Here is a 23,028-nt window from a genome sequence, read left to right on the forward strand (position 1 = left end):
AGAAGAACAATAATCAATGTGAAAGGGAGAGGCCTGGTGGTGGAATGTTTTTATGATCGAAGCAGAAGCATTGCAATGGAGGCCAGGAAGTATGTTAGTTAGGCGGCGCCACGTGGAAAAAACGAGTGGGGCCTAGAAACTAGGGCATGTCTTGAAGGAAGCATGACATGTTACTATGTGCGTGTTGGGTCTATCTGGCTTGATCGATGTGGCGAAATTCTTGAAATGATATCCTTCTCTTCTCTCTTTTGTTAAGAAAAATAAACCGAGTAAAAGTAATTTTCCTATAATTAGATTAGTGAGAATGCGAAATAAAAGCGGAAAAATAATACCCGAAAATTGATAACGGTGTTCAGCCAATTGTGCTTACGTCTCCGGGCTGCTGCAGATCTTTTACTAAGAGAGAAAATTTACAGGTGTTTACAAAACACTCACTACTCACAAAAAAGCTCTCTAGTATAGGAAGAAAGAAATGTTTTAGGATGATTTTGAAGCTAAATGGGTAAGGGTATTTATAGTAGAAACTTAGGGATTAATCTTTGAAAATACCCTAAAGTACAATGACTAAAGTGAATTTACCCATTCCTATTTTCAACAAACATCTACCAAAATTTGACCAAACTTTGAAAAACATTTTTCAAAGAAACATTTACCAAACTTTGAAAAAATATTTTCCAAAGTTGGTTGCCAAACTTTGAAACTTTTAACAATCTCCACTTGAAGACTGATTTTAATATGTCTTCACACCTTGATCAATGCAGCAGCATGTCTGGTCTTGTTATTCTAGCATGCCAACTGAAGCTGAACACAACTTCAGTTTGTCCGTAGTCACCGTCTTTGTCAACATGTCTGCCGGATTTTGAGCTCCATTAATCTTTTCAAGTTTCAAAATCCCATCTTCCAGAAGAGACCGGATAAAATGATATCTTAATTATATGTGTTTCGTCCTGGAATGAAAAGACGGATTCTTTGCTAGATGGATAGAACTTTGACTATCGCAATACAAGACATTGTTTTCTTGTTTCTTGCCTAACTCTTTTTAAGAAACTTTGGAGCCAAACCATCTCCTTGTTGGCTTCCGTAACAACGACATATTCTGCTTCAGTTGTGGAGAGAGCAACTATCTTCTGTAGTTGAGAAACCCAACTCACTGCGGTTTCTCCTAGAGTATAGACATACCCTGTAGTGCTTCTTCTGATGTCGACATTTCCGGCTAAGTCAACATCTGCATAGCCTGTCAATATCGTATCTTCACCTTTGAAACAAAGTGCTTTGTTTATGGTACCCCGCAGATATATGAGGATCCATTTGACTGCTTCCCAGTGTACCTTGCCCGGATTATTCATGTACCTGCTAACAGCTCCCACTGCTTGAGCAATATCTGGTCTGGTACAAACCATGGCATACATTAGACTTCCAATTGCTGAGGCATACGACACCTTCACCATGTGTGCACGTTCTTCCTCCGTCTTTGGTGACTGTTCTTTGGAAAGTCTAAAATGAACACCTAAAGGTGTACTTACTGGTTTAGCATCTTGCATGTTGAACCTGGAGAGTAATTTGTTGATGTATTCAGCCTGTGATAACATCAAAGTCCCCGACTTTGTGTCTCTCTTGATCCTCATCCCAAGAATCTGCTTTGCAGCGCCCAGATCCTTCATAGCAAACTGCTTCGACAATTTTTGCTTCAAGTTTATAATCTCTTGCATATCTGAACCTGCAACAAAGCATGTCATCAACGTACAATAATAAAATAATGAAGCTGTCGTCGAACCTCTTGATGTAGCAACAATGATCTGCTTGGCATCTGGTAAAACCACTGCTACCCATGAAACTATCGAACTTCTTGTACCACTGTCTAGGAGCTTGTTTTAAACCATACAAGCTCTTCTTTAACCTGCATACCAGGTTTTTCTTTCCTGCCTCTATGAAGCCTTCTGGCTGCCTCATATAGATTTCTTCCTCCAAATCACCATGAAGGAAAACTGTCTTTACATCTAACTGCTCAAGATGTAAATTCTCTGCAGCTACAATTTTCAACACCAGTCTGATTGTAGACAGTTTTACAACTGGAGAGAAAATTTTATTGTAGTCAATACCTTCTTTTTACTGAAAACCTTTGACTACCAATCTTGCTTTGTAGCGTTTGCTCCCATCATGCTCTTCTTTGATCCTATAAATCCACTTGTTGTGGAGCGCTTTCTTGCCTGGTGGTAACTCAGTTAATTCCCATGTCTGATTTGACATAAGCGAGTCCATCTCATCTTTCATGGAAGACTCCCACTTGACTGAATCCTCCACTTGCATTGCTTCATCATAGCACTCTGGTTCACCATTGTCAGTCAGCAACAAGTAGTGAAAAGAAGGCAAATACCGTTGGGTTGGTTTAGGAATTCTGGATGAGCGTCTCAGTTCTGGTGTGCCTGGTTCTTCTTGAACTGCTTCTGGACTGATCTGAACATCATTTCCAGAAATCTCCTCGAACTCAGCAAATTCCTTTGTTTCAGCCTCGGTATTACTTGATTCTGCGGTTGACTTGTCTTTGTACATCACATTCTCATTGAAAATGACGTCTCTGCTTCTGATGATCTTCCGATTTTCGTAGTCCCAAAACCGGTAACCGAACTCATCACCACCGTAACCAACAAAGACACATTTGTTGGACTTGGCATCAAGTTTACTTCTTTCAGCAGAGTTTATGTGTACATAAGAAATACAACCAAACACTCTTAAGTCTGAAAGGTTTATTTCTTTCTTGCTCCAAGCTTCCTCTGGTATTCCGCCATCCAAAGGAACTGAGGGCCCACGGTTGATCAGGTAAGTTGCAGTGTTGATAGCTTCAGCCCATAGAAATTTGGGCAATCCGGCATGTATTCTCATGCTTCTGGCTCGTTCATTCAGAGTTCTGTTCATGCGCTCTGCTACGCCATTCTGTTGTGGTGTTATGGGAACTGTTGTCTCCATCTTGATCCCATTATTTGTGCAGAAATCTCTGAATCTATTGTCTCTGTACTCTCCTCCATTGTCAGACCTCAACCGCTTGACTTTCAAACCAGTCTTATTTTCCACCATCATCTGCTACTGCAATGATATTCTCTAAGTTTGAGGTTACATAGAGAGTACCAGTCTTCTTACCACGAGCAATGACAAGTGCTCCTTTGGTAATCTTCCATTCACAGCCTGAAAAGGTTGTACTATATCCTTCTCCATCAAGCTGTCCAACAGAAATCAGATTTCTTTTGAGGCCAGGAATATGTCTCACTCCTGTCAGCTTCCAGGTGGTCTGGTTTGGCAGCTTTAATCGGATATCTCCTTTTCCGACGATCTTCAAGGTTTCATCATCAGCAAGATGAACCTTCCCAAAATCACCACTGACATAGTTCTCCATGATTTCTTGGCATGGGGTGGAGTGGAAAGATGCCCCTGAATCCAAGATCCATGATTCAATCGGACTGTTGACGCTTAGAATCATGGCATCACCTGTCTCCTCTGTCACGTTGGCAGATTCCTGTGCACCGATATCTTTCTTCAGTGCTCGCAATCTCTTTCAAAGTGACCTTTCTTGCCACAATTATAACAGGTAAAATCTTTCTTTCTCGTTCTGGATTTTTCCCGTCTGGATTTTGATCTGCCACGATTTGAATATCTTTATGAAGTTCTTCCTCTAGACTCCGTGTGCAAGGCTGAGGAGGTTGATGCTTCACCCGATTCTCTCCGTCGAATTTCTTCACTCAATACCAGATCCCGAACATCGTCGAATTTTAATTTGCTGTTTCCCGACGAACTGTTGACTGCTGTAACAGTAGCATTCCAACTGTCTGGTAGAGATGATAAGAGAATTAAAGCTCGAACTTCATCATCGAATTCAATTTCCACTGAACTCAACTGGGTTGTGATTGTGTTGAGTTCATTTAGGTGTTGTGCCACCGATGCTCCTTCCGTCATCCGCAAATTGAATAATCGCCTCATCAAATGAACTTTGTTTGAAGCCGATGGCTTCTCATACATACTGGAGAGAGCCGCCATAAGACCCGCCGTGGTCTTTTCCTTTGCTATGTTGAAAGCAACATTGCGGGATAACGTCAATCGGATAACTCCGAGGGCTTGTCGGTCGAGAAGAGCCCAGTCTTCATTCTTCATGCCTTCTGGTTGCTTTCCTGAGAGAGGTTGATAAAGATTTTTCTGGTACAGAAAATCTTCAATCTGCATCTTCCAGAAGCCAAAGTCCGCACCATCGAACTTTTCAATTTTCACCTTCCCTTCGTCTGCAGCCATCGCTTCCACTCGAATCTGGCTTCTTTTGGATCGTTTATGACAATTCTTGCGAACCACCGTGTATTAGAACACCACCGTCGACAAACTCGTATCGTCGACCGAATTTCACTATTCACGAAATTCACTATTCACGCGAATAGTAATGAATAGTAATCTCGCAGAAAAATTGACAAAATTCACAACCAAAAGCTCTGATTACCAGTTGTTAAGAAAAATAAACCGAGTAAAAGTAATTTCCCTATAACCAGATTAGTGAGAATGCGAAATAAAAGCGGAAAAATAATACCCGAAATTTGATAACGGAGTTCAGCCAATTGTGCTTACGTCTCCGGGTTGCTGCAGATCTTTTACTAAGAGAGAAAATTTGCAGGTGTTTACAAAACACTCACTACTCACAAAAAAGCTCTCTAATATAGGAAGAAAGAAATGTTTTGGGATGATTTTGAAGCTAAATGGGTAAGGGTATTTATAGTAGAAACTTAGGGACTAATCTTTGAAAATACCCTAAAGTGCAATGACTAAAGTGAATTTACCCATTTCTATTTTCAACAAACATCTACCAAAATTTTACCAAACTTTGAAAAACATTTTTCAAAGAAACATTTACCAAACTTTGAAAAAATATTTTCCAAAGTTGGTTGCCAAACTTTGAAACTTTTAACATCTTTTACTTTTCCATCTTTCTGTTAGGACTTACTAGCTCTCTCTTCCATTTTGACATCTTAGTCGGGATTCTTTCGTGTTTAACTACTAGGGTTTCCCTCTAAATTCAGAAGCTAACGTTTAGGTTGGGCCAATCCTCGGTGATCAAATTCTTAGGTTTATCATCTTCCTAGGATTTATTTCTTTTTAGTATAATATCAAAATTAACCTTTAATTTTTCTTTGAATGATTATTTTGGTCCTCGTTTTTTTAATACTTTAGCCCTCAACATTTTAATTTTTGATTAAAATAACTTATGTTGGAAATAAATCGTTAATTGATTAACTATCAATGAATGTTACTGACATAACAATTTTATATGTACTTAATTATTGATGTGACATATATTATATCACCAAAAATGATGACATGACATATGTTATATCATATATATCATGTCATCACTTTTATGATGTGAAATTGATCACGTCACCCAAAAAGATAATTGAAATATATCATATCATCTAATGTGATGATTTGATATATATTATATCACTAAAGGCATTGATATAATATGTGTCACAACAATAATTATATAAATATGAAAATGTTAAGTTAACAATATACTTTGATTGTTAATCAATTAAAAATTTACATCTAGTATACACTTATAGAATTTATTTCGAATTTCAGTAGCGTTTTGTTATATATTTATTATAGTATATTTATTGTGTATATATTATATAGTATATTTATTATATATAATAGTATATTATATACTCCCTCTGACCTATTAAATTTATCCCTTTTGTGTTTTAAATTTGTCTGGTTTAAATTGTTCATTGAAAAAATCAACACTTTTATTAGACAAATATCCTTTTCTACCCTTTTTTTCAGCTTCCAAACAAAATAAAATTTAACTTTTTCAGGATAAAATAGTCATTTTAATTTTTTCAACACATGAAGGAAAATTATTGTTTTTGGTCTTTGTTTGATCTTATATAAAACGCCATTCAGGGGAAGAGTATGCGGGTTTTAGTGCTTGGGCTGATAGCAATATAGGTCCTTTATATCCTGTAACTTGTTTTTATTTTAGTCATTAAATATAACTTTTAATTTTTTGATTTCAAGCTTTAAATTCAGTTACGCTTACATTTTAGTCTCTATTTACTCGTTATAGTTGGTTGGTTGGTTGGTTGTCCCTTGTTCCCATATGTAATGGGGTAAGGGGGAGGTAAGATAGTAAGCTGCCCCTAATACTAGGTTAAGAGCAGCTTCCGTAGGAGACCTCCAAATTATGAAATGCCCTCCATTACAGTATTGTGGTTAAATATATGATCTTGGTTTACAATTCGAGATTTAGTTCATTTTAGTTTTTTTCTGTTTGCTATGTACGATACATATTTGATTTCTGCTTTAGCTCCCTTTAATTTTACTAAGTATTTATTTTGGTCACTGCTTTGGTTTAATTCTCACATGAAATAATAAGGACAAATGTTTTGTTAGGCCACTATAATTTTTCATTTGCTTCTATTTGATCCTGATTTAAGCTTGTAGGTCGTCTTTTAAACTCCTTGGTTCAGTTTTTGTCTTGTGTGTACTGTTTTAATTTATTTGACTTTTAAATATAGTCGCATTTGTATATTAGTGTATACGCTTTTTCCTTTAATCTTTTATTAAAGTCGTAAATACCCTTATATTCGATACTAATATGTTGAACTTATTTTGATCTAATAATTTAAGGGCAAAATGTTTTAGATTTTATTGAATTTATTCAAAGTTTTCAAAATAATTCAAAATCTATAAGATTTGAATTTAACACAAAACTGTTTTTCTGAATAAGTAATACTAATAATATTCTTACAGTATTGGTACTGCATGACCAGTATTGATATTGTTCTTGCAGTACATATAGCAAAGATAAGAGAAGTATCGATACTCTTTTGGTAGTACCCATACTACATGTTGTTTTCTAAATTGTTTATATTCTAGTAAGCAAAATTGGTATCGATACTCAAGGAGTATTAATACTACTTTACATAGTAGTATCGATACCATGAAACCCTAGTATCGATATTGTTCAAACCCAACAGTCTTTAACAGTTAGTGTATTTAAATATTACAAAGGCAATATCGTTACTCCTAGCTTGAGTACCGATACTCCATGTTTTGTGTAGTTTTGTTTTGTAAAAAATTAATTCCAACGACTCTAAAACATTCTCAACGGTTAGAAATGGTTACAAACTCGTTCCAGCATATAAAAACAAGTCTAAGACACTTGAAGAAGATTACAACATCAATCCAAACAATCTAGATCAAGAGAAAAACTCTTTCACTCTTTATTCTTTCTTTTCTCTTGTACATAGTGTTTTTGTGATCTTAATTTGTAAACACCAACCTTTTAGATGTTTTTTTTGTTTACTTTTTTATCCTCTTATGAAAGGGGAGTTGTTCTAGTTTAGCTATTGAAAAACTACAGAATTGTAAAAGGTTACTCTTAAGCCTAGAAAAAGAAAAAACAAAATAGTGAATTTGTTAGAAAATCTTTAGTGTGAAGCTAAGGTAGTATATGCAGACTTGGTTTAGAAATCGAATCACTATAAATCATTGTGCAATCTCTCCTATCATTTCTCCTCAATTCCAAAAATTTCAAAAGGTCAATTCACCCTCTCATGACAATTTTTTCGATTGTTTATAGAGCCCCAAAAACCTAACATAATATATGTTAAAGTTTTTTTACTCGTATATTTTCGAGAACATATACTATATAATGGTCGTGAAAAGCTTACTTATTAATTGTTGTGCGATTTAATATGACATTTGAACGAAAATGAACTTAAAATAAATCGAGCCCATTTTGAGTTAAAAATGATATTAATTTTTTAAAATGAAAATGATTTTTTTATTAAAAGGGGACCACCGTTCAAATTTTCTCCGAAGTAAATATGATTTTATTTTCATACCTTTTTGATTAGTCAATTAGGGCAAATATTTCCATAGGATTATTCGAATAATATGATAATTAGTTTTTCCCCTTTTCTAATGGCAATGTGTATGATTTCTTTAATAGCATGTCTCATTATTTTATTTTGATATTTTATTTTATTTATATTCGATTTACGTAAATTTGTTTTCAAAACTAAAAAGGGACTTTTTTTTATAGAGAAGAAATCGATAGGGTAGGCTTCTAAATAGCTGATGTGTGAATCTTGTTATTCTTCTCAATATAGGGAATGTCCCTTAATAAATAATTTGAAAGAAATTAATAAATGTTCAATAAAAAGGATTGTAATTTAATTCTCGACATAAAATTATAATATTTTACTGTCACGACAACATATAAGCGATCATGTACCAATTTTAGATATTGTGGGATGCTTACCCTACCTCACGCGTAATCGATTCTCGAATCCTAAAATTGAATCTTTGATTAACGCAAACTAATTTTCATCTCAAATGATTTTTTTTTCTAAAAAATTGTTTAAAGAACGTTTCTAATTATTCGACATGTTTAACCTAAAGATTGATGACGAGTCTAGTTGAAATTAATCAATTCAAAATTCTTTGAAGTATGTCGTTGTGAGTTTTTGGCCTTTGGTTTAATCTTATATACAAATACGACTATATTTAAAAGTCAAATAAATTAAAACAGTACACACAAGACAAAAAAACTGAACCAAGGAGTTTAAAAGACGACCTACAAGCTTAAATTAGGATCAAATAGAAGCAAATGAAAAATTATAGTGGCCTAAGAAAACATTTGTCCCTATTATTTCATGTGAGAATTAAACCAAAGCAGTGACCAAAATAAATACATAGTAAAATTAAAGGGGCTAAAGCAGAAGTCAAATATGTATCGTACATAGCAAACAGAAAAAAAACTAAAATGAACTAAATCTCGAATTGTAAACCAAGATCATATATTTAACCACAATACTATACTGAGTAAATAGCGACTAAAATGTAAGCGTAACGTAATTTAAAGCTTGAAATCAAAAAATTAAAAGTTATATTTAATGACTAAAATAAAAAAGTTACAAGATATAAAGGACCAAGATTGCTATCAGCCTAAGCGCTAAAACGCGCATACTCTTCACCTGAATGGCGTCGTTTGACACGTGTATAAGATCAAACCAAAGGCCAAAAACAATCATTTTCCTCCATGTGTTGTCATTCTTTTTTTTCTCAGAAAAAAGGAAAGTTTGATTTTCTCTCAACTCTTCCCTCTCCCCACCGACGGAGATAAACAAAGGCTCCGGCCACCGTAAATGGGTGGCCACATTGGAATAACTGAACCTTAAAACACTTTTTTTAAACTTAAATACCCCTTACCACTGTTACTTCTGTAGCAGAGGGTACATATAGAGCACACACACGAGTGAAATAGTAATAAAAACAATAATTTACACGACAACAAAATCAACTGTTTCGATTGTTTGAACTTAGAACAACAAAATCAACTATTGATTATTGGTGTGTGAAAAATAGAAACCAATTAATTTAGTGTTATGGATTAACTTTATTTCATTGGATTGTTATTCACATGACACTTAAATAGATTTTTCCACACAAATCAGTTATCAATCTTAATAAATTATCTACAAACAAGTAAATCATTAATTAGTTAATCCTCGTTTTCGTTGAAGACATTACAGAAGAGAATCACCCACATCACCATTGGGATCGTGAGGGCAGCTTTCATCAGGGACGGACCCAAGATGAAAGCTGGGATGGACACAAGATTTATATCAGGGGCGAAGGGGCAAACTAAAATTTCAGTGGAGAAACATATTTTCAATATAACATATATAATAAAAATCTAAAATGCATAGTAATTTTAAATTTTCAGGAGCGATTGCCCTTGCCTCGATCCATCGTCGGCCTTCATGGTGTGTTTTGACACATTATCTTATTCAATGAATCAGTTCAATAATTACTGATTGTTCACTCCACATATATATGCTAAAGTAATTTAATAGAAATTGAAATGGTATATTTTTGAAATACAAAAGAAGTAAGGTTTCATGTACCCTATACGTGAGTATTACTCCATGTGTTCAAATACTCAGCTGTATCAGTTCATTCCAAAGAGAAATTTTGGCCGAATTAGTCTGGCCGTGAATAATTCTCATTATTGCAGAGATCAAATGGCAAACTCCATTCTGATGGTCTTTATTTTACATCTGCCCCTCCAGAATCGTTTGCTTTATCATTATAGGTCGCCAAATGCCATACAGCTTCAAGGATGAACGAGGACCAGACATTGGTACACTGTCAACAGATTAACATATCTAACGCACATGCACTCCAAGTCTCAAAGACCCACTTTTAAGACCAGTACAATTAGACCGAATCTAGTGCATCAAATATTCATTCCATACCATTGGTTCATTTTGTAGGATCCACAATAACATATTCCAACACAAAAATGACATTTTGGGGGGAGGGGGTGTTTTTGTTGTAAGGTGTCTAGATATTTTGATCCAATTTTTTTTATTTAAATATAAACACATTTTTATTATTAATTTAGGGTACTTACAAATGATAGTATTTATTTTAAAGATTCTTAACCATTTGACAATGTATAAATACCATGTAATATCTAGTACTCGAACCTGAAACCTCTAAGAACAATAATTATTCCTTTAATCACTAAGGTAATTTAGTACTCGAACCTGAAACCTCTAAGAACAATAATTATTCCTTTAATCACTAAGGTAATTTGATCAATGAAAATATAAACATGGTTTTTCTTTAAAAAAAATTAGAAAATAATTTCACGTGTGTAAACGGGATGTGGTTTTAAAGTTTAAATCAATTTACATCGATGGATTTTTCACTTAATACAATATATTATGTTTGTTTTTGTTTTTCATAACTTATTTAGTTTTATTTTTATTGCTAAACTCGTTAAAACTCTTACTTACAATTTTTAAATTTTATATTTTTATCAATTGAATATAAAACAACAATTGAGATGTATTTTATCATGTTTAGGCATGCATGCTATCATAATAGACACATGATTTTATGTAAAAATAAATCAATAAAATTTTAAGGAAAATAAACTTATAAAATTTTAGATAATAAAAATAGATTTTCAATAGAAATTAAAAAGAAAATATTTAAAATATATAAAACTTTGAACTTTTTAGAGACGATTACCTTTATCTACATCACCTCCTCGATCCATCCCTACATATTATTATAAATACCATGCAACATTTATCTTTTAAAACTTCTCAAATTGTATTTTTTCTTTTATTTTCCCCTTCATTCCGTTTATCCTCCTAAAGTTGAGTACTGTTAATTTTTTATTGGCAAAATGATATGTTAGGCCCTTGTACTTTTCGGAAAAAACTGATGTGGTTCTCGTTATTTTTTGCATCCAATGTGACTCTCAAACTTAGCAAAAACATACCCAATGTGACCTTTTAAGTTTTAACCAACAGTTTTCGTCGTTGACCGTTAAGGTGCTGACGTGATAATTCACAGTGGCAGGTGACGTGGTTGATGTATGGCAGATGTATTAAATTGATTTTTTTTATCAAGCTCGAGGACCAAATTGATTTTTTTTCTAAAAGTTCATTGGCTTATTTGATTTTTTAGAAAAAAAATAAAAATATTTCTAATTTAAAATACAAAAATATTAAATATAAATAAATATAAAAATATAAATTAAATTACTAAAAATTAAAAGTATATCATTATTTTTTTACCTCGAATTTAACATGAATTTTATTTATATAAACAACTCATCTATTATATACAAATTTTTATATATATTTAACTCTAATTGTATTTCTAATTGTATTTTATTAATTTTTTATTAAATTAAATATTATAAAGTCTTATAAAAAAAATTTAAAATTATATACTTAAAATTTATGTATAAATTATCATAAAATATATATTTAAAAATATTAGAAAAATATTTATACAATTAAGAGCATTTTAGTGAATATAACCTGGAGAGGGTCTCACATATCCTTTTGCCATTTTTTTTTATTTTGACATGTACGAACATAACAATGTGATTATACTGCTAAATAAAATAAAATTCACACTAAATTTTGTCTCTAGATTGAATGAATCATATAACAATAACACTTTCAATCACTCTAGTTAATATATATGTTCAAAAAAATTAGTAATTCAATTTTTATTTTTATTTTTATATTCATATATTTATTTTTTCTATATTCATATAGTTTAAATTTAAATTTTAAATTTTAATTTTTTTTTTTGAAAAAAATAAGTAAGCTCATGAACTTTTAGGAAAAAAAATCAATTTGACCCTCAAACTCGATCAAAAATACCAATTTAACCATCACCGTCATCGTGGATTGCCACGTTAACACCGTGAAGTGTCATGTCAGTATCTTAACGGTCAACGACAGAAACCGTTGGTCAAAAGATAACATCGATGATTACATTAGGTGCAAAAAAATAACGATGATCATATTAATTTTTTTTAAAAGTACGAAGATCTCATATACTCTTTTTGCTTTTTTATTCTTTCTATTTTTATTGTGTGCAAATGTGCTTGTTAAATCTTAAAGGATAAGGATACGTGATTTTTAGAATATCTTGAGAAACAATATCTAACATACGTTTTAAGTCTAATCCTCAAATCTTATTTCATTTTTAACCCTCTATATGTATTATATTATTCTAGGGCAGCACTATCCACAATAAAATTAGACAATAGTACTATTCGATAATGGGATACTCATAATTCAACCAGCAATCAGGACAGGATAGCAAAATGAAAACGATGGGAGAGTCTATATACTATTGGATCAATCTTCTTTGTTTTTTCGTCGACACTCGAATTGGTTACTCTTTGACCAACTATTTCTGAATTTAGTTTATCCTGCCCAACATCAAACTCTAGTACTCGAGTATCCAATGTATAATTATTATTGGGACTTAGTCGATTTCGTTTTATATTTTCATTTTATTTTGTTAGGCACGTGGGTTGGTCACTTGGTTGGTTCACGAACTACTACCGATTAAGTTTCTTTCCTCATGGAAGAACCCTGCCCATTATCTTCTTCAAATGATTTGTTGAACCTTGAAATCCACATGATATCGTCCTTTGATGATGAATCATATCGTCGGTTTCGCTAATAATTCATCTTTCCAAATATTTTAGTATGTATCCATGAAATCTAATATAGTATTTATTTAGAATTATTCTTAATCAATTAATAATATACATACTCATGCAGAAGTAACTTCAACCATAGTTATAAAATCCCACAAATGGTATTCATTAAACTTTAGTCCTTTTACTTTACAAAAATAAAAGTTAACCTACTTCGTAGTTAATACATTTCATATATATATATTTTTTAAATTACAAATTTATATCAATTTTTATATATAAATTATTAAATTATAGATTATATATATATATATATATTATTGAACTACAAATTGACAAGTTTTGAAGGATGTAATAAATGAGCCCCAATTGGTGAAATGCAAACACAATGTTTAAATGCTCCACTTTTATTACACTCGGAATTTAGCATATATACTCTCAAGGTTTCTCATTATTAAAATGCCTGGACATGGAGTGTCTTCAATCAGGCACCACGAATGGTGCTGAAGAATCCGAATCCATGTGCCCTTTAGCCACCACTCATATTATTGTTTATTCTCAAAAACATAAGTATTGTTTTCTTAAATTTAATTAAAAACAAACCAAAGCAATTAAAATCCAGTTGATTCTTTATTTTTTCTTCAGCTGTTGTAGCCATTGCTGCGTTCCTTGACAGGGAATCCGCCAGCGGTTGGTTTTCTATGGAGAGAAAGGTGGACACCGGGGTCATGGTGAGTGCAAGAAGAATTGTAGACGATCGAGTTGTTAACGCCTTGCACATTGCTGTTCATGAATGCATTCATCGGCATGGTGTTTGATCCGATGTTCTTGCCCTTCGTTTTGCGATCACCTTCCTCGCCGCTGCTGCTGTAGCTATGGTACTCGTCGCTGCTGCCGGTCGCCGTCTTTTGGAGACGATGAGGACTGTTCTGGAAACCATTTCTGTGGGGTGATTTGATTAGCTCCATGAAAGCACCTTTGTTCTCACCAGCTATTGTTATGACCCTCATACCAGAATCCTCCGAATCCGAAGGCAAAGAGAGCTTCTTGCCATTGCCTTTCTCCTTCGTTTCACCATGCTTGGACGGCTCTTTCTGTCCATGAATGCTAGGATAGCGAGTGTCCTCAAGATCCTTTTGAGGCGCACTGAAAAGCCCCTTGGGCTTGTCGATCATCTTTTGAACGAGCACGGTCTTTTGCTCTGCCTCGACAGGGATCTTCGGTTCGTGATCAGCTTGAGCTCTCATCTGGGGAGGAGGGAGAGTTAAAGGAGATGGTGGTGGAGCAGTTGGTGGTTTGATCTTTGGTGATTGAACTGGAGATTGCATGGCTGGTTTCGTTGTAGGTACCGATGCTTGAGGGCTAGCCACACGATTCGTAGCGGTCGTAAAGGTGGCCGTCTTCGGAAAGTTAGTCAGCGATGTTGTAGTTGAGGCTGTCTTGGCTGGTGAAGTCGGAACCGAGGCAGTAGTATTTCCCACTGGCTTCGCTGGAGAAGATGGAACAGAGACAGTAGTTGCCACTGACTTGGCTGGAGAAGATTGCAATGACGAAGTCTTCGCCGGTTTCGGAGGAAAAGCAGGCGACCTCGATACGGTTGGAGGCGTTTGCACCGGGGAATTAGGCACGGAAGCAGTTGTGGAACTAACTTCAGTCGTAGGTTTTTTATCCGAAGGGGAAGACGGCTGAGATCCTCTACCAACAGACACAGGCGATGGTGGAACGGAGGAAGCACCACCTGTAGGTCGGAATGCAGGTCGAATAGTGGTCGATCGCGGCAGGGCTGGAGCTGGTTCAGGTGTTGGAGTAGGTGCTTGGGGTGTGGGCCTTGAAATGGATGCTAAACGAAACCATGGACGAGTTGGGGCTTGTTGGTTCGACATAATTGAGAGAGGTTGAAAAAAGATGACAAACGAAACGAACTAGAAATGAGGAAAGAACGGATACACACAGATGACTACCAGAAATGTGGTTATATAGTAATCTAAAAGGATCACATAGGGAGAAAGAAAGGCATCCAACAATAGCAAATAACTCTATAATCTTACGGTAGGTATCAAATGGGTAGCCCTTCTTATTAGATTGGACCATTTTCAATTACTCACCCAACAAGGCAATTTCAATTCCATTCCTTGCAGAAATCGAAAATATTCTTATGCAGCAAGTATAGCCTATTCTGCATTTGTCCAGAATGAGCTGGCTGCCATTTTAACTCTGCACTAAACATATATTCTTAATGATTCACTTCGCAAAACCTTCTTCAACGATTCCTTCAAGTCCCACTAATAAAGATTCTTGCAATTGATGCCGGTGCTCTCTGTTTCTTCCCTCTGACTTTGCTTGCAGACATTACTTAACAACGCACTTTTTCTGCTGGTTTTTTTAATATAAATTAAGAATATTACTCTATGTAGATAGTAGTTTGACCTGAGTTATGCACAACATTAGAGTGTTACTGTCAGCAGTTTTCCTGTCGAAAACACCAGTCTTTTTCTTTACCAATTGTGTCCAAAGAAAGGAAAATAATTCTTGTGGTGGGACCTTGGAATATCAGTCATTTTTTTTCTTCTTTTTAGATTGTCGAAGATGAAACTTAGTACTATTTACTAAGCCTACATGAAAGTATAGACATAATTAAATTCTAGTAGTTCTCATAATATATAATCACATAAAATATATGAGGTCATATCATCTTTTTGTCACAGGTATTGAATTCATGGACTTAAATTTACAGGAATCAGTACTTTTCAAAGTCGAGTCTTTTGCCATAGTTTAAATTATGATATCTAATCAAAAGTAGTAGTGGTGCAGTATAAGCACTTGTACTACTACATAAAATTCATAAATAATAAATTAATAAAGAAGTCAAAACCCATATAGCCATATAATTTGCAGGTTAAATGCCAACTCTCTATTTTGTTTCCACAGGGCCTGCAACTGCAAACGGTAACAAGTTCGGCAATAGAGAATTCTTGATATCAACTTGTGCTATTTCTCAGTGCATTTAAGCATGTCAATCGTGCAATTAGGTGCCTTAGAGGAATCCAATTACCGAATAAGCGTACTGGTATTTATTCCATTAAATTTCAAGGATAGGAATGAAGCAAAATTGCTTGGTTTCATATAATAGATTGATGCACAAGAATCACAACTGCTCTGACGTAATTCATTACATGCCTAATTGGCAAGTTGTATGAAACAAACTCCTACGCAGAGAAATATAAACACTGTAGCAGGCAAAAGATGTCATTCTTACAAAGTGTATAGTTCAAGATCAAGGCCATTTAGTGAACTCGAAAACTTTGAAAACTATGTCTATACCTGTTGGGATTTGCCAGATAAAAGGAACAACATTAACATTCAAAGCAATGTGAAGGCTCCTTGCAGTCTCTTTTCCCTTCTGCATCGCGGGTACTAGTGCAGCAGCTGCGGCCCATAACATTGTAATAGCTGCAAAACATGAAGACCAAGACAGCAAGGTGAAGTCATTTCCAACACACTTCAAATATTGAGGTCGGCTATATTAATTTTGACTTCCTAATCTTGTTTACACATTTTGTGAAATAGAAATTCGAACAAAAGGTGTACCTGCTCCAGCAAACAAATAGGGACCTGGGAACAGTTTCAGGTTCTAAACCATGTGCTGCTACCTCCACCAACAGATTCAAGAACCCCAAACCCTAGCAGTATCGATCCAGCATTGTCTATCACTGTAAGACCCTTTCACCAGCTCTTTCCTCTCCTGAAAGATCAAAAATGATCAGATAGTTTCAGGGCATATAAGGCTTGGCTACGACACGTGATCTCCAGAAGAAATTTGTTATTTATGTAATGTAGAGATATCCCATATTATTAAAGTTTTACCTTGTATTCAGGTTGAGCATGTCTACTTATTGCCAAACAGTTTTACTCCTTTTAGGTTAGATGGTTTATTACCTCGTTGAGTTAATTGTTAGACTAAAACAAGAAAAACAAAAACAAGGTCTAACAAACAAGATTGCTCGAGCTGTGTTAGTAGACATAGCTATCTTCCTAGCGATTCTCGAATTAGTACATATAACCTCAATCTAGGAACACTAGAGATCCAGTTCAGTAAGACTAATGATCCAATTAGCATATAATTTATTGTAAAGTAGATAAAAGTTTTGGTGCAATGAAGCAAACCTCGGTGAGCTTCTGAATTTCGAGTTCGACTGGAGATGGAGGTGCTTCCACTGGTTTCCCTTCTGGCGTAACAGCAGCTGGCTTCACTTGTTTCTTGAGCTCACTAATGTCATTCTGGATGGTCCTGACACGCAACCCAAGTAGCCAACCCACAAAGTGTAAAAGAACAGACCACCCATGACAATGGGGTGTATAAGTGCAACGCTTCTTCCCTCCATAATCCCAAACTCTCCATTAACAGCAATAGCATCCTGTTATTCATTCACATCAAATGACATTAACAAAACGAAGGGGATTGCAGTTTCACCTGTGTGTCGAAGAACAAGGGCAATGCGACGGTTGTAAGGGGAAGAGAAGCTGATTTCAGGTGATGAAGTGTTTCGGTGAAGAGCTTTGGAGGGTTAATGGACTCGTTGCGGATAATTTGGTTTGAGGGGTTCCAAAGGATTGAGAATTTGGATTGTGGATGGTTTGGCTTTTGAGGTAAAATGGGGGATTTGAGTAGGCTGAGTGTTGTTGCCATGCTCCCTGACAATGTGTCTTCAACCAAGGCCGGGCAGACAAAGAGGAAAGATTATGACAACAAAGTCGTGGAAAAAGATAAGAAGCAAGAGATTGACGATGGATTTTGCACTGTGAGGCCGCGTTATTATTTATATATATATATATATATATAAACCCATTATTAATTTCCTTTTAACAATACCTCTGGTTAGTTTTGTTAGAAAAATACCCCAATCCTGCTCATATAAGATTACCTCGAGTCCTATGAAATACAAGTAAGAGTCTCGATACGTACCAGGCACGAGGTATGTTCGACGTGGACATATTTTTTTAAAAATATAATTTAATATTGTGGACACATTTTTTAAAGAAAACAATTTAATATTACATTTAATGACCTCGCGGTACATAAAACACGAGTTATCCGAGATATCGAACAATCACGAGAAATTTATCGCGAGTGAAAAACGGTAAATTTGAAATTTAAGTAGATTCCTAAACCTCGCGTTGTATACATGCGAGGTACATTTTACCTTGTTTCGGGGGTGCGATGACGACTATAAATAGGGACATCCAAAAACGAATTCTTCACTCCTTCCAAAAAATCTCTATCATATTTTCTCTCTTATCTATTCAAATACGGTTATTATGGCAATATTATTGAGGCTTGATCGAAGCCACATGTTCGATTATTGGCCAAAAAATCCGAAGGTAATTTTTATTTATTGTTTTTATTTTGAATTATTTATTTATTTCGAATCATTTATTTATTTACTTATTCATTTATTTTGAATAAATTAGTGATTTATTTATTTATTTCGGAAAATTTATTTATTTATTTATTTGAAGGGGTATGAACGTGCTTTGACGTGTTATATCAATCGTTTCCCGAGCCCTCATGCCGATATTCTTCCATATTTGCACGAAGTCGGTTTTAATTATGTTAGCACTATAATTGGTGGTACGAAGTTGCATCTTCCATTGATAAAGACATTACTAGAACGGTGGAGACTGGAGATTCTTAAGTTTCATTTTCCTTGTGGGAAGGTTACTATTACCCTTGAAGATGTTGTATTCCATCTTGGGCTTCCTGTTGACGGAACGACTATTACCGGTATGGCCTTTGGGTTATGGTTCAACTTGTTATTAAAATTTATAATAAATAAATTTTAAAATTTATTAATTTTGAATAATTTTTAATTTATTAGTTTTATTTTGCAGCGATTTACTTGTGCTCATATTTTACAAGTTATTGGGGGATTTCGATGCCTGATAAATCCTGAAACATAGTGCATATGATGTGGTTGTATCATCTACGCGTTTTGCGGGAGCCTAAATCTAAGAGTTGAGGATCGACAGTGTTGGCCTTTTTGTTCCGAGAGCTATGTAAAGTTGTTGATCCGGCCAAATAAGTAATTGGAGGTTGTTTGATGTTGTTACAATTGTGGGCTTGGTTTCGAATGTCATTTTTACAATTGATTCATGCTTAAGCGACCCCATTTGAATTTTCACTACTTCGAAGGTAATTAAAACTAAACTATGTTTATAAATTAAAATTATTATATGTTTTTAGGATTTTACAAATAATTTTATTTTATTTTATGAATGATAGGTGGATGGTTACACTAACTCAAGCCCACCTACCAATAACTCTGTGTGATCGTAGATTGTTGATTGATAAGATGACAGACGAGATAATCGATTTTATAATTTTTTGTAATTTAAATATCAATTTTTAATTCAAGTTTATCTAACATAGTTTAAAAATATTTTTGTTGTAATACCCCACATTTTGGTTAGTGACCAAAATGTAAGTTTTGAAAATTTAGTGGCCTAAGTATAAAATTTTGGAAAAATTCCAGGACCTAAGTGGTAATTTTCCCAAAAATAATTTGTATTCCATAAATTTATAGTTTAATCTTGAGAATGGGATTTTAGAGAAATCAGATTTTTGATCCGGAAACTATGTTAAAAACTAGAAAGGGTTAAAGTCTGATAAAATTTGGTAAATCAGATCAAATATAAATTTTGGGAAAATTTGAAGGATGATAAATCAAGCTTAAAATGTTATTTCCACATTTTAAAATGATGGAAAATATTATAAACCTTTACATTTGAGAATTTATTTCCATGTTCAATTTGGATCGTTGTATTAAAGTGGCAAGATTGTAATTTTTGAAAAGTTGCATGGATAAAATAGTAAAGGATGAAATATTTTGTTCATCTTTGACTTTTGAAAGATGATAAGGTTATGTGGCATAGTCTGATTGTAATTATAAGGTTTTAATAAGGGTAAAATGGTCATTTCCCATTTAAATGAATTTAATATTTAAATTTTTTTAAGCTTAAATAAAGGTAAATTAACATTAAATTAAGTTAATTTCATGTAAGCTTGGTTTATTTTCTCCATTTTAGACGAGAACCCTATCCTAAGGTAAGAGATTTTTTTTGGAGCGATTTCCTTTGGATTTTGGTTCGAGCCGTGAAATAGAAAATTGTTCTATTCGAAAAACACTATCATTTGGTACCATTTATGCATGTTAATCTTGTTTGATTTCAAAGTTCCCAAATTTTATGGCTTATGTTCATATTAGGGTTTATGGAATTGATTCTAAATCTTGATGTTTTTGAGGTTGTAGATTCATTTCCAAGCTTGTTTGATGATTAAAACATGTTCAATCTTCCTAGAAATGCTTCTTTAAGTTTCGACCAAACCCTAAAGTTATAGGAACTTTGTGTTTTGATTAAATTTGATTACGGTTTTGATTGTAGATATTTTATAAGGTTAGATCGAGGTTTATTTCATGCTCGAATCGAATCAAAATTGAGTAAAATCATGAAAAACCTGGCCTTGAACTTTTAAAGTATTCGACCTTGGCTTTAATGGATGAGAAATTTTTTGAAAAAATATGTAGGGGATGGAAATGATGTAGGAAGTATTCTACAAGCCTTAGAAAAATTTGGGACCATTTTGTAATATTTGAATAGTTATGGGACCAAATTAATAATTTTAGAAAAGATGTGGGTTGTTGTGTAATTGTTTAATAATTGATGTACTATACTGAAAATTATTGTTTGGGAATTGAAATGGGTGTTAGAATGTGAAATTGGATCATTATGGAAGCTTGGAAAGTTTAGTGATTTATATGCAATGTTGGAATAGTTTGGGGTGTTTAAATGTAATTATATCTTTTTAAATATACTTGGTTGCCAATTATTTCAATGCTGGAATTTTGGTATTGAAAATTTAAGTGGTAAAATGGTGAAGGACCATTTTATATAAATTGAAAAAGTTGGTGTCAATATTAAAAGAATTCATAAGCTTTGAAGTATTTTGATAGTGAATAAATTTTGAGTATACCTTATGAATTTTTGTTTTTTGAAATCAATTATGTTAGTACAACACTAACATATGTTTCCAATATGTATTTGTGACTTTATGTAGATCGTGATTGAATTCGTGATCAAAGCGAATCGAGATCGAGGAGCAAATCTGAAACTTAGTGACGCTAATTTTTTGCTATATATAAAAAGTGTCAATGTGAGTGCAATGCATGCATGACATTATACATGAATGTTTTATACATCATCAGAAAGATTTGCGATGAGTCTACTTTGTTTATATCAGCATGATATTTATGTCATTTATCATATTATTAACATGACCTTAATATGTCAAAGTTTGAAATTATAATGCATTGATCGCTGATAAATATGATATTTTACCATGAATGTTATTTCGGGTATGAATTGTCTAATGTTAATTATATGAATATATTGTGCCATGGATGAAATAAATTATACTATATGCCCAAGTGAGTCGTTCAAGGACAGGGTATAGTTGGCATGCCATAGAGTCCAGCAGCTGCAGGTTTATATTAGCACTAGTGTGTAAGGCCATTTAGTGCAACACTATAGTGTGTAAGGACACTAAGTGCATATGGTGGGCACGACCTGATATGTATTGGCACTATAGTGTGTATGGACACTTAGTGCAACTCTGTAGTGTGTAAGGACACTCATGGCATTTTTTACTCAAATACCTAGGATCTTCATAGGTTTTTGTATGGGCTATGGTTATTGGTAAAAATGATTACATTTATATCATTATCATATTGATTATGGTAAAATATTGGACATGCAGGTAATGTGATCTTATTGCATTGGAAAATGACATTTAATTTCATGCATGTGATATATTGCACTATTTATTACTTTAATTGCCTCACTAAGTATATATTTAGTGTGTGATGATTTTCACGCGTACGTAAAATGCAAGCATATGAGTAAGGAGTATTGAGCAACTTGAAGCATCGGGGAGTATATTTACAGTATCAGTAAGATATCATTTGATGTGATTTTGACTTAGTTAGTGGCATGTTTCTTTAAATAGTTGTGTCGCTCTGTAAAACTATTTTGGGAACTGGTTTGTAATGGCTAGACTAAATTTCTTTACTATGGTTAGTATTAACTAGTATTATTATTATGAAGGGGAGTATTTTATATTAATATATGTTTTAAATATTACGTGTTGGTTTTAAGTGATTAAATGTTTTTATAATAATGGTTACTATTTGTAAAGTTGAAAGAAACAAATTTTTTACCCACTTTTGAGTTAGCAAATGTTCTAAATAATTAATGTGACATCTATAACTTGTATTAGTAAATGTATACTGGTTGTGGGTGTTACATGTGTAGTTTGTGTGGATGTTGTAGAATGATGATGCTATTAGATCGTGTACACCAACTGAAATAGGTCTCAGTTCGGACGTTTTGATGTCGATGGTCCCGTTGATAGTCTATGAGATAGCCGAGTGGCATCCTATTGATCGTGTGTTGCGGTAAATCAGTCACATGCGGAATGGGTAATGCAGTGGATGACGATATTACATATGTTGCCTGTTTCTCAACCCATTTTCGACTATAGTGTTTTAAATGATTATATGATGTGGTACAAACAAAATGGGAAGCCGCATATACTGACCGAGGAGGAACGAGCACGAGAAATTTATGCGACTCCCCAAAACCGTCTGTTAACGTATTATCCCCCGACACAATATGGTACTAGAGGGGAATCAAGTCGGAGTAGAAGAAAGTACGTTCCAGTCTCATCACCGGGAACGACACAGGCACCTACAGAGCATCAGATACCGTTGACACCACTTGCATTCACCCACTCGACTCAGTCAGTGTTTCAGTATAAGACACCTCCGACATAATGTTTTTTTCACTAAGGCATTTTGTTCCTAACCGACGGTTGTTGTCCCTTCTTATTGCCTCCATGCACTAGTTCAACCATATTATCTGTCACATCCGTTTGCATCTGTGCCACC

General features: G+C 34.0%; 1 protein-coding gene and 1 pseudogene across 1 annotated transcript; both read right to left on the bottom strand.

Moving 5' to 3' along the window:
• Positions 1 to 13,418: 13,418 nt before the first annotated feature.
• Positions 13,419 to 14,984, bottom strand: LOC120135272 (vegetative cell wall protein gp1-like). The gene has a single exon (XM_039151559.1). The coding sequence runs from the start codon at positions 14,908 to 14,910 to the stop codon at positions 13,669 to 13,671; it is 1,242 nt and encodes a 413-aa protein (XP_039007490.1). The 5' UTR covers positions 14,911 to 14,984; the 3' UTR covers positions 13,419 to 13,668.
• A 1,317-nt stretch (positions 14,985 to 16,301) lies between these two features.
• On the bottom strand, positions 16,302 to 17,714 carry LOC120135413 (annotated as a pseudogene).
• Between the last annotated feature and the right edge of the window lie 5,314 nt (positions 17,715 to 23,028).

Source organism: Hibiscus syriacus, unplaced genomic scaffold, assembly GCF_006381635.1.
Source record: "Hibiscus syriacus cultivar Baekdansim isolate YM2019G1 unplaced genomic scaffold, ASM638163v2 tig00110607_pilon, whole genome shotgun sequence".
NCBI lineage: Eukaryota > Viridiplantae > Streptophyta > Magnoliopsida > Malvales > Malvaceae > Hibiscus > Hibiscus syriacus.